This window comes from Sturnus vulgaris, chromosome 18, assembly GCF_052056855.1.
Source record: "Sturnus vulgaris isolate bStuVul1 chromosome 18, bStuVul1.hap1, whole genome shotgun sequence".
Taxonomy (NCBI): Eukaryota; Metazoa; Chordata; class Aves; order Passeriformes; family Sturnidae; genus Sturnus; species Sturnus vulgaris.
The window spans coordinates 4842226-4854787 of NC_142260.1; the positions used below are offsets into that span (position 1 = coordinate 4842226).

Below are 12562 nucleotides of genomic sequence, written 5' to 3' on the forward strand. Positions count from 1 at the left end.
CACCCGGCAAGGATGGAGCATGAAGAGGGGGGGGCATCCTGCTCCCCTGCCCCGATCCCCAGCCCTCCCACACTCTCCCAGCCCCGGGAAGCATCCTCGTGGGATGGGGTGAATCAGGGGTTCCCAGGCGCTGAAAACAGAAACAGATGACGTGGTGGCAAAGGGGAGAAACGAGGCAGCCGGGATCCAAGGGGAGCTCTGGGATCCAAGGGGCACTGCCACTCTCCTGCGCTCCTGCTGTGCTCACAGCCCTGGAAAATGCCTCAGGTTGACGTGGATTATTTTGCTTCATGTAAGCTGAAACATTCCCTTTCCCTTCTCTGTTTGGAGGGAGTGGGGTCAGTCACCTGCCCCCTCGCACCTGAGAACAGCCCTTTGGGAGCACAAGGCTGCCCATGGTTTGCTCTGGGAATGCTGCAATGCCATGGTTTCAGCACTTCGAGGAAGGAGGCACTTCCACATCCAGCGCGCCCACGTCTAGGGGATCCCTGCTTAATTCTCTCCTGCTGATTTCATGGAGCTGCTCCTTTTTCCAGCTGGCAGTGGCAGCCTGATACCAGTGCTGGGGGGCCTTTAGCTCCCCACATCCCATGGGATGGATCCTCCCTGGTGCAGTGCTGGCAGACAGACGGCACAGCCGTCTCTCCTGGAGTGGCATTAACCAGCACTGCTCCAGGCTCCTGGAAAGCTCCTGGGAGCTCCTGGAGCACGAGGCCCGGGCTCCCAGCAGGCTCCAGGAGCCGAGCAGAGCCAGCGGCAGCACAGACACCTCATTAGCGCTCAGCCCGGAGCCTGGCAGCGCATCCCTGCCAGCAGCTGTTGGCGCCAAGGTTTTTTTCCACTCCCCCACTGTTCCAGGCTCCATTGGCACCAACGAAATCGGGAAATTGTCCTGACTGGAGCTGGGCTGCAGCAGAGCTCGTGTCCTCCTCGCCCAATCCGCTGTGGAGGTGGCCATAGGGACATCGTGTTGTGAAGCAGCACCACAGAGGAAGCTGGGGAACAGATGCTGCCCTCTGGGGTGGGAAGGAACCTGGCTGTCTTCCCCCCCCCTCACCAATGAACTCCCAGGAATGTCTTTTGGATAGGATAATCGCTTTAGGCAAGTGCTGGCTCTGGGACTGAGGGCTCCAAGCACTTGCAGCTCCTTTTTGTGGAAGGAGTGGCAGGACAGCTCCTGCGATTCTAGCTCTGTAAATCTACCTTATAGGCAGAGCCTTTTCTCTTTCGGTCCTGCTCCTGTCAGTCCATGTGCCTTTCAGGCTTGGGGAAGGAAGAGTGGAAGAGGTACAGCTCTGCTGTTGAGGGTGCCACACTGACAGAGCCCCTGGGGAACCATCCCTGTCCTCACCCTTTGCAACTCAACCTAGCTCCTGCTAAAGACAGAATATCCCACTGATCCTGCCACAACAGGATCCAGAGCTGAGCCCGGGCTTCCTATTTACATTAGAAAAAAAAGGATGAGGAGGCATTAGCCACTACTTAAATTGTCCAGGGAGATTTTTCCAGCAGCAGGAAGAACATTCTGGCTCAGACTAAGATGAGTGCACAGGAATTGTTAAAGGAAAAGGAATTGCAGATAATTAAGACAGCAAATACATAAATATAGTAAATATATAAAAAAAGCCTTACAAAAACATTATCCCCTCACTGTGATTAAAAAATCTGCTGATCCTTACAGCAATTCTCAAGCTTCCTTGTACAAGGGAGTATCCTAAGTGAATAGGAAATGAGGCAGACTAGGAAATGGCTCTGGTTGCAGATTAGTAACTGTGATTTCTGTAAGGCAGAAGGCACAGTCACCAAGGTATGGGAAAGGAGACACACCCAGCGAGTGTCAGACTTCATTAAACAACTTTATTTCTGTACAAAAGAAGAATAAAAGTTAAAACTGTAAATACAGGGTAGGTAGAACAGAGTCCCTAGAAAGCCCCTGTCTCTGCCTTAGCTCAGCTCAGGAAGGCGCAGGAAGGGCCGCAGGAGGGGCCGGGTGGCGAGTGCCACACGGCCGAGCTGGTGCGCTTGAAGTAGCGGGGTTTGCTCTTGTAGAAGATGTGCTCCAGCCTGGGGCTGGGGATGGCCCCAAACAGCGCATCCACATCCACCGGGTGGTAGTACTGGTGCACGATGGCCTGCTGGAGTTGCGCCCCTGCAGGAACAACAGGAACAGCACACGGATGCAGGCCCTGCCTCAGCTCAGGACCAGCATTTCCCTTCCCCCCTGAGAACCCACGAGCTGTGCAGGAGGGGTGGGACATCTCCCACACGCCACTTCTGCTCAGGACTTGGTGCTATCTATCTATCCCCCTTTCCTCTCAGAGGACCCTATTTTCACCTCAGCCCAGAAGCACTTGCAGGAAGCAGTGCTGATCCTCTCAGCACACAGAGCTGGGAGCTGCCAGCTCTGCCAGAGGTGCACACAGTCCTGGACTGCACTTTGGGATGGCTCCAAGCAAGGCTGGAAAGCTCCAGGGTAGGAGGGAAAGGAAGCCAGCCCAGAGCTGGCACCTACCATCGGCCCAGGCAGGGACAGGCTTCCGAGGGTTGCTCTCATCATCTGTGGAGTCATCGCTGTTCAGATCCAGCCCGTAGCTGTTCTCATTGGCCGGGGGTGATCCTGGTCCTTGAGCACCCTTCAGGGACCCGAGACAGGATGTGGAGAGGGATTTCTGTAACCACACAGACAACAGTGATGAGCAAGAGAAGCAGCACTTCCATGGCTGGGATGGCCACCAGAGCTCCAAAGTGCTCAAACCCTGAACTAACACAAAACTGGCACTGGGCTCTGTGCCTTGACACCCACTCTTAACACTGCCTCCCCTCCTGTTTTCTGCGGAAAAACCTGGGACAGGCACACCGTCCGTGTCCCAGTACTCAACTCTACACCTAACCCCTTCCGCATATTCTGTGTCAGGCCGATTTTCCCCTCACTGGATCTCTGACACAGCCAGGACAGAGCCTACAGCCCCACAGCAGATTCCAGTCATTGCATCCCATCTCCGAGCAGCTTTTCCTGCCGCTCTGCAGCGGGCACAGCCCGGCTGCCCGGCGGGATGTCGCCTCAGGACCTGCTGCCCTCCTGTGGCCGCTTCCAGCATCTTTTTCGCCACCAACCACTTGCTTTCCCATCGGATTCCCTGCGCCGAGCGCGGCCGCGGTGGCTCCGAGCCGCGGGGTCCAAGTAGCCACAGCAGGCGGGGGCTCACCTTGACGGCTTTGTTCGGCCATGTCCCAGGGGCTGCTGGTTGAATGGGTTTTCTCTCCTCTCCCGGCTGCTGCTGACCGTCAGCCTCCTGTAAGAGGAATTAAGTCATTCCTCACTCACACAGAACAGACTCTGAAACAGAGCTGTGTTCTCGGCAAATCTGGAAACATCCAGCCCTCAGTGCCTCTGCGGCTGCTTCTGCAGAAATAACCCCAAATCCAAGACTCCCAGATAAAGCCACTCCTGTCTCTGCTCAGGGCCAGCCTGGCTCTCTAGAGCCCACACTCACCCTCTCTGCTTGGAGCCAGATGTTAAGAGCTGGGAAAAAGGATTCTGGTGGCTCATATCTTTTTCCCAGCCCATGCTCATGGGGCAGCTCTTTAGGACTTTCTTTCCCCTAATAAAGAGAAAAAAAAAAAGTTAACTGCTGAAGTTCCTTTTTGACCCAAACCATTTCTCCTAGAGAGTTTCCCCCTCCTGTGCTGCTCAGCATTTGGAGTTACTTCGATTTTTTCCTGCCTGGAAAAGCTTTGCCTGTCTCATTCTGGCCCAGCTGCTGGCAGCACAGGAAGGATTCAGACCTTAAATTAAATTTATACAGCACAAAAGAGTCCAAGTGCCAGGGACTAAGGGAAGGAGTGCAGCAGGAGCCCACACAGGAGGAAGAATTGATCCTGAAGAGGAAGAACCATTTGGGGCATTGATTTTTCACTAATGAAACAATAAATTTAAGAGTAGAGAGTGAAAGCAAATGTTAGTGTGATCTTTCAAGACCAACAACCCTGACTTAAAGCCCCAATGTTCTTTGTGTGAGTGTAAACAAAGCGACACAGAACCATGTGGCACTCGAGGTTTGGGGGGGGTCACATCCTTTGGGAACAATGAGGAAATGTGGCAGTAAAACATTAATAAATTTCTAATTTCCACATTGATTTCAGGATCAGTGAATGCTCTTTGGGGGGTTCTTCTAAGTGCCATTTCATGACTGTCACCATACCATGACAGTGCTGAGGGCTCACCTGTCAGCCAAGGAACCCCCAGTTCCTGCACAGTGCCTCTGTACAATAACAATCACGAATTTTATTGCATTTGATCCTCTAAACAACATCCCAGCAACACAGCACTTGGAAAACACCTGATCCCAAACACTCCAACCCTACCTTGGTGGCCTTGCCAGCCAATGCTGCTGGCTCCTGCTGTGCTTGGAGGGGCTTCTCCTTCCCTCGCTGCTTGGGGTCTCTGGGGGAAAAGAAAGAATTTAGAGAGGGCAGCATGTCCATCTGTCCCTCACCCTCTTACAGCCTCTTGCTCCTGTGTTCCTCCAGGCAGCTCCAGAGCCCAGATGCAACACCACATTTACATCCACTGCTTCCCCATGGCCTTGTCCAATTCCCTGCACCAGGACAGGCATCAGCTCGCACCTCTCCTTCGCTTGTCCCAGCTGCTGCTGCTCCAGAAGTTTCTTCAGTTCCAAGACTGTCTTCCCTCTTTCTTTCACTTCATCCTCTCTTCTTTTCTGCAGTGGTTCTTGCTGCTCATTTTCCTCCTGAAGAAACAAGAGGAAAACCCTGTAAGGCTCCAGCAGCTGGAACATTTCTCCCTTGTGTCCCAACCCAACCTCAGCTGCCTGGACAGAGATGTGGCAGCCCAGACCCCAAAATCCTGCAGAAGCAGGCAGTGACCTGTCCCTATCCAGCCACACCAACACATCTGTCCTTTTCCACGTGCAGGAGTGTCCCGAGTTGCTCTTACCCCCTTCAGGGCTTTCTGCTTCCGTGCATCTGCTTCCCCGTGTTTCTTGGACCCTTTCCTCTTGTTCCGCTCCTCTGCCACCTTCTCTTCCTTCACCTGTGAGATGTGCACCAGAGAAAGTCACACCTGTCAGCTCCACTGCTCCAAGGATATACTTCACAGCCTTGGAGGGATATCTGGGCTCTGGAGCTTGGAATATCCCAGATCCTAAGGAGTGGATGCATGTTTGTCCACTCAGGGTTTAGGAAGGGCTAAAAGTAACATAACTCCTTGTTTTCCAAAGCTGACCTTTCCGAAAGTCTCTTCAGTCCAGCCCAAAATGAGCAGTCAGGCTTCACCCAGAGGCTGCCTGGGCTCTGAGCCCTCAGGCACAGCTCCCTCAGCCATAACACAGCAACAACATTGGCATGTGGCCACCAGCCCAGCCTGCCCCTCCAAAAAAGGCCAGGTCAGGCTCTGAAACCCTGAGTCACACTCCAGTCTAAGCATGTGGGCCAGGTGAGGCTGCCATCTGCAGGGCTGTGCCCAGGGCAGGCAGGGACTGCCACATTCCCTGAATGCAGAGCAGCATGAACAGGGCCTGTCCCAACAGGAACGTGCAGAGGGACGGAGAACAAAATCCTTCCCCTTGTCAGAAGGGATTCTGGCATGCATGGACCTTGCCAGTGCCCTGCTCACACCTCCTGGTCTCACAGCTCTCAGAGAGGCCCCAAAGCCCACTCAGCCTTCTCACCTTCTCATCACTCTGCAGGATCTTCTGCTCCACACGCTTTTTCTTCTTTTCTTCCATCTGTTCTGCACGCTCCCGAGCCTGCAGGGCCTTTCTCAGGCGCTCTTCACGTTTCCTGGGCAGCGCATGGGCAAGAGGGGCCCCTTAGCTCTGCCTGCTCCCCAAGTGCTCATTCCAGGTGGGAAGCACAAGGCGAGTCGGTGCTGACCAAGCAAAGAGCAGGGGGAAAGGGGCCCAACTCACTGCTTCATTTCTGCCTGACGCCGTCTCTTCTCCTCCTCCACTTTCTTCTTCCTCTGTTCCTCAGCCTCCTGCTTCTTCCGGAGATTCTCCAGTCTCTGCCTCTCCTTCTCCTGAAGGGAGAAGAGTTCAGACTGTACCCAGTGCTGGGGGCTGTGTCTCCCCTCAGACAGCCTGGTACACGCAGTCACTGTTGTAGTCATTCACCTGGACACCGGGATGGGGAGTGAGAAGAAGCGAGACAACACATTTGGCAACAGGGATTATCCAATGTAAGTAGAGGTACAGAAGGAAAAACTTCAGTCCTTCAGCTGCAGAAAATATATTTAGAAAATAGGTGTAGGTGTGCTCCTGTCCCAGGAGCCAGGAGAATGGTGGAGAGGGAGCACAGTGCAGCCTGGCTCAGAGGCCAGCAGCTCCAAGCAGTGCCCAGTCCCAGCAGAACACACCTGCACAGAGATCCTGTCACCTCACCACTGGTGTGGCCAGAGGGATGATGGATATCAGCGTGAGGGGAGAGCATGTGAGCCCTACGGACAAGGTGCCATACTTACAACAAAGTCTCCCTGCAGAGAAAGGACATAAAAAACATAATTAAAAGATTTGTAAGTCACACCAGAACTCCCCTTCCCAGCACAGGCAGCCCATTCTCCTCCCACCTCTCAGACATGACGCACCTTCAGGGGGGGCCGGGTGGGAGTGTTGCGCCTGATGAAGTCCTTGATGCCACCCCCTTGTCCCTGCAGGAAGTTCTTCAGTGGCCTGACAGCCTGTGGGGAGAGAGCGAAGGAGCTCAGGGCTTGAGTGGGACAGGGGGCACAGGGCTGTGGCACCACTCACCTTGCTGGCTGGAGAGGGGGATGACGGAGCCTGGTTTGCTGAGCTCTTCTGCTTCTCATCCGAAGGGGAAAGGACCCGGCTCCCCGTCTGCTGCCCGTGCCAGAGGACACCCAGGGCTTGCTTGCAGCCTTTCACCCTGGTGGCATTAGCAGGAGGGACATGAAGTGGCTGTCACACCCTCCAGAGGGATTTACTGGCCATTACACCTTTCTCCCAAAACCTTCCCAGCAACACGCAGTGAGGAGACACATCAGGTATTCTGGGAGTCCGGTCAGGCATTCCAGACACTCACACAGACAAAAATAACCAGATCAGCCACTTGCTCCCTGACCACTCTCTCAGGAGCCCTCCCAGCTCTGAGCTAACCGTGCTAGGGCACCTCTGCTGGTTTGTGCAGGACTTGAGGTGCTCCTCCCCATGCTAGACCCAGTCCCAAACAAGGCTCCAAAAGCCACGAGGGACTTCCAAGAAACAGGATCGGGCCAAAGCATTTTCCAGGAGAGCTACTGGAAGCTGGGAGAGGAAGGCAGGGAAACATTCCCCCCATACACCCCTTTTTAGCACAAATGACTTAAAAGTGCTAAACCTGAGTCCTTCCAGACCCCGGCTCATCCCTGCTTCTTGCAGGGTCTCCTACCACGTGCGGGAGGAATTCTCCAGGGACTTGGCACAGTGGGGCTGCTCCTGGCTCTTCTGGGGTTCACTGTTGGGATTTACATGTCTTCCTGTGGAGAAACCTGCAGTCAGTGCCATGTGTGAGGCATCCAGCTCCCTCCAGGGACTCTTTCCTCTATTCCAGCTCCAGCTGCTTGTCACATCTTGCAGTTCCCACAGTGAACAAAACCCCCTCCCCCAACTTCATCTTGCTCAGAGGCACAGAAAATAATCAGGACCTCTAAATCTTCACGTAATGCAATCCAGAGGGAAAGGACACGACATTCTGTGGAAGACTCCAGCTCCAGGACCTCCTTCCCAAAGGTCCCCACTCACTGCCCAGACTGAAGCTGGACAGGGCAGCGTTTGTCTCATGGCTTGGACACATTTAAAAGTCCTTGCCCACCTAACTCAAGTCTCACCTCTTCAGGAGGTCCAAACTTTACTTGGAAACCTTCCTTGATTGGTCAGAAGTGGTTCAGTTTCAACACGAACCCCTTATTTCCCAAGAACACTCCCCACTGACCCTTAGGTCTGTGTGTGCTGAGGGTTTCATGCAAGGAAAGCAAGACCACTTGGAAGTTACCTGCAGCATTCCTTGCCTGCTCCTCCAGAGGGGACAGGTGCTGTGCAGGAGGGCTAGCAGCTCGTGGACTTGTGCTTGGAACAAGGACATCTCCAGGAGCCTGCAGGGAAAGGGGACAAGCATTCCCTTAGCACAGCTGCTCCAAAGAACAAGGCTAGCAGGGACCTGCTGGCCTGGAAAAGCCAGCTGCTTGTTCAGATAGGGTCTGCTTCCCTCCCAGTGAGGGCTGTGCTGGCTCATTTTGGGACATCAGCCACATTGCTGCATCCAGTGACAACCTCAGCAAAGGAGCTGACTCAGCAAGAAGGCATCCACACAATCCGAGGACTGTTCCTTGGAACTCACCTCTTCCCTCGGGGAACTTGGCTCCAGCCCAGGCCTGTAAAGGAAAAGCTACTTTAATAATTTAAAAACTCTCTCTGAAGGCAAGTTACAGGTGATGGAGGCAGCGTATAGGATTCCAAGGAAGGTGCAGGTTCCCAAGCACATCCAGAGGCTGTTCCAGCCAGGCATATCAAAGCTGAGCCATGAATTGCTCTGAGGGACTGGCCCATTGGCTGCTGAACACCCAATAACCACCTTGGGCCCCATAGCAGGAAAGGAGGAGACTGACAGCCTTGGACTGTCCCTTTCCCAGAGCAGACCTGGCTGACCAACAGTATTCCAGGAACTCCAGGACACACCACTGCCCACCCCAGGGAAGGACTTAATCTCACTGTGCCTGAACAGCATAGCCTGAAATCTCATCCAGCCCCAGGTGACAGCAACACCTGAGCAGTTCCTGACAAAATCTGTGACAGAAAAGCCACCTGGAGAGTGTCCTCACAGGGAGTGCTGGGATCCCTTCCCACCTGCCTTTTGTGGCAGCCTCACCTTGTGCTGCTGGTCCCTTCTTCTTCCACAAAAGCCTCCAAGGAGCTCTGACCTGGAGAGGAAAGCCTAAGTGGAGCTGGGGATTTCATTCCCAGGCTCCCAACAACCACAGGGTGCACATGGAAGAGCTCAGGCTTGCTCCCAGGAACATGGATTGCTCAGCTTTCCCCACCAGCACCACACCTCCCTCGAGTGCCACTGAATCTGGAGTGGGCTGGGAAGGCAGAGCACCGAGGCAGCAGCTCTGCTGCCTGCAGCCTGCTCCAGCTGCCTGTGTCACAGCCAGCATTCCCAGGCCATTGGCTGCAGCTCCTGCCTGCCTGCACGCTCTGGTGCAGAGATCCGGGGGGTTTGGGCTGATTCCAGGCTCATTCCACCCCCCCATCACACCCCTTCGCTCCAAGTGTTATAACAAATGCCTGGATACAGCGTGACTCAAGGCTGACAAAGCTGAATTCCAGAGCCCTCCATGCTCCACCACAACCCATTTGCCTGCAGCAGCAATGGTTTTGGAAAGCCCAAACAGCCAAACCCTGTCAGGAGCAGTAGGAATAGCAGATACAAGGGATTCGGAGCTATCAGGAACAGCCTGGGCTCCCTGACCCCTATTGCTCTGGTGACACAGCTAATTTGTCTCTTCTATCCTCACCCAAAAAGCATTTGAGCTCCTCTGCCCATTTCAGCCTAACTTCAGGGCTGCACTTTCAGCCCTATTGATTTTTTGGAGAGCTGGTAGATGCCATAAATTAAAGCCCTTCCCCAGGGAATGCAGCAGTTTCTCCTAATCCAAAGGCACACATGGCTGGAACCAGCCTGGCCACACTCTCTCTTCTACAATTGTGTTTTCTGCCCATTCCCAACTCCACCTGCCCCCCAGCCTTCACCTGCTGCAGCAACACCCTGCCTTGAAGCTGCACCCCAGGAACCCACAAGGACAAGGGGACTCGGGGGAGCTGGAGGCAGGGATGAGCCGCTCCACACCGCTCCATTCCCACATGGAAGCAGTGCAGGGACTCACAGCTCACTCTGCTGGAGGCTGAGGAGGATTCTCGTGCTGCTGCCTTCCTGGCCATGGCCCTGCCGATGGATCTCCGGATCATGTTCTCCCTCCTGCTGGCCAGGGAGCACTTTTCTGCCAGGGAAGCCCTATGGCTCTTGCGGGAGGCACCCACCCCACTCCGGCGGTGCATCCTGGATTTCTCTGTTGTATTTTTACTGGGGGAGTCCTGGAAGAGCAGTGTCTCAAGGCTTTGAGAAGATCCATCTCCTTGGAGTGCAGCAGGATCACCATTCCGAGCGGCCTTGGGAGTGGAGGTGCTGGCTCTCCTGGGGTCCTGCTCCCCATCCCTTCCTGGTTGTTCAGCTGGGATCCCAGGGACCTCCTGGAGCTCGGCTGCTGCATCTCCCTCAGGCAGCTGCTCCCCCAAAACTGCTGGAGGGGCTGCATCACCCCCAGCAGCACCCTGGGGACAGGGAACTTGTGCTTCCACAGGCTGCTTCTCAGGCAGAGCTGGGAGCTGGGGTGTGATGCCAGCCTGAGATCCCAGAGCACAGCTGGGCACAGATACATCCAGCCCCTCACAGCCAGGGCTCCGGGGCTGCTCCTGGCCCTGCTGGGAATTCAGGCTGGAAGACAGCAGCTTAACACCACTCCTCCTTCGGGATAACCTTAAAGGAAAAGAATTTTGAAGGAAATGATGAAGGAGTCACTGGCTCCCAAGTTAAGTTTCAGAGGGAAAAGCAGAGGGTTAAAAGTGAAACTGCTGCTGCTTCCTCCCTCCACCCCATCCTATCCCTGGGGAAAAGCACATGGACACAGTCCAGGTGGGAGCTCACACAAACTCTGTGCCACACAAACACAGCCCAGGCTGGGTATCCACAGTCAGGTGTGCAGAAATGGGAGTGGGAAGGGTTTATTTAGCCCTACACCAGGTCTGGATTTAAATCCCACCCTGGGAACAGTGCATGGCAGAGGACAGCACCTACAGAGGGACACACTGTGTCACCTTCCTGCTGACAGGCATCAGCACCTCTTCCCAAACCAAGTTTAAAGGAGGGAAAACACAAACAGGAGTTAGCTGAGTTGCTCCCCTGGTGAAGGCGTGACCTGAACACCCAGAGCAGGGCCCAGAGCTCTCCCTGCTCTGATCTGCAGTGCTGCTTTTCCTGCTCTCCCTCGCACACACACAAACCTCCCACACTCCCGCTATTCCTGCTGCTCTCCCCACCCTCCATGTCTGCTTCCTGACAGTCTCCCAGCTCTAACTCTTCCTCCTGTGGGCTTTTCACCACGGTTAGCACGATTTTAGTGCCCTAACACACCAACGGATCAAGTTTGGCCAGCTTTAAAAGTGTGGGGGGTTCTAAGCAAATCACTTGGAGTTTCCACTTCAGCCCCTCCATAAACCCTTGAAGCCTCCCTGCCTGCCAAATTGAACAGGGTGCTGGGAACAGAACCCTTTCCCAGGTTTTCCAGGCACTGACACAGAGGCTTAGGGAGTGAACACCAGGAGCAGCAAACTCAGATCAAAAGCCAAACACAATGAGACAAAATCCAAATCTAAACAGACAAGAAAATAGTATTTATTATTCTTTAACTATAACCAGAAAAAAAAAAATGAAGGAAAGCAGCCAACTTTATGCTGAACTCTCACCAGAATTCAAAGAGAGATCAATCCCAATGTGGACCTCTGATAACTCAGGGAATGCAGGCACTGTTTTGTTTCATCCAAACACCATGAGGCAGAGCCAGAGCAGGCTGACCCACCTACCTCCTCCTGCTTAGCTCCTTGTTTTCCTCCCTCATCCAGGAGGACTGCCTTTTCCTGAGCTTCCTTCGCTGCGATGGCGTTTTGGGCAAGAGCATGGGCTCATCCCTGAAGCTGCTGTGAGGCAGAAGAGGCAGAGCACAGATTGCTTCCCCCACTGCCCACATCAACCCTCCCAAAACAAGTGAAGGGCAGGGGTTCAAACCCACCCACACCCCAATCCAGCCACACCCAGCTAGCAGCTCAGGTGGGCACAGAAGGGTCCCCTCAGGACCAAACCCACCCACACCTGAGTCCACCCATAACCAGTTGGCAGCTCAGGTGGGCTCATAGGGGTCCCCTCAGGGCAGCCCCTACCTCTTGAGCATCCTCATGCCCTGCTCCTCCACCTCCCGCAGCCAGGCGAGGTGCTTGTGCTGGGCATCGCAAAGGAAGCGGGACAGGCGCTGCCCACACACTTCCAGAAGCTGCTGGGGACCCGCCGCCATTACCTCGCCTGGAACATGGAGGGAGAAAACAAGGCTAGCGGGCAGCCAGCGCGTCCCTCAGTGGGAAAGACAGAAACAGGCACCGGGGCGCTCCCTGGCATGGGGGCTGAGGGCATAAGTGTTGGGGGACTCCTCTCCACGCCCCAAGAGACCCCTCCCAAACTCCCAGGGACCCTCCAGAACATTTGCTCGCCGCCAGACCAGAGCCGCACCTGCTGCTGCCACCGCCTCGCCTGCTCACCACACCCTCACAGCATGGCCCGTCCCTTCCCACCCCGAGGTTATCCCCGGCCTTCGCCAATCACAGCGCGCACCTCCCAATCTCCGGACTGTTATTGGTCATTTCGCCCGTCCGTCACCACCAGCAATTAAAGAGACTGTTATGTGGCTCCGCCTCCTCAAGCCACGCCTTCTGAGCCGAGTCCT

The 12562-nt window shown here is 54.8% G+C and overlaps 1 protein-coding gene across 1 annotated transcript; it reads right to left on the reverse strand.

Annotated features, from left to right (window-relative positions):
* Positions 1–1840: 1840 nt before the first annotated feature.
* Positions 1841–12193, reverse strand: LOC106854630 (inner centromere protein-like). The gene is made up of 20 exons (XM_088175716.1): positions 12006–12193; positions 11652–11765; positions 9899–10548; positions 8881–8932; positions 8353–8386; positions 8008–8107; positions 7405–7492; positions 6768–6903; positions 6605–6697; positions 6482–6493; positions 5931–6040; positions 5691–5802; positions 4958–5053; positions 4627–4751; positions 4366–4444; positions 3495–3602; positions 3207–3293; positions 2756–2761; positions 2513–2669; positions 1841–2149 (listed from the first exon to the last, which is right to left on the reverse strand). The coding sequence occupies exons 1-20, from the start codon at positions 12134–12136 to the stop codon at positions 1950–1952; spliced, it is 2490 nt and encodes an 829-aa protein (XP_088031842.1). The 5' UTR covers positions 12137–12193; the 3' UTR covers positions 1841–1949.
* Between the last annotated feature and the right edge of the window lie 369 nt (positions 12194–12562).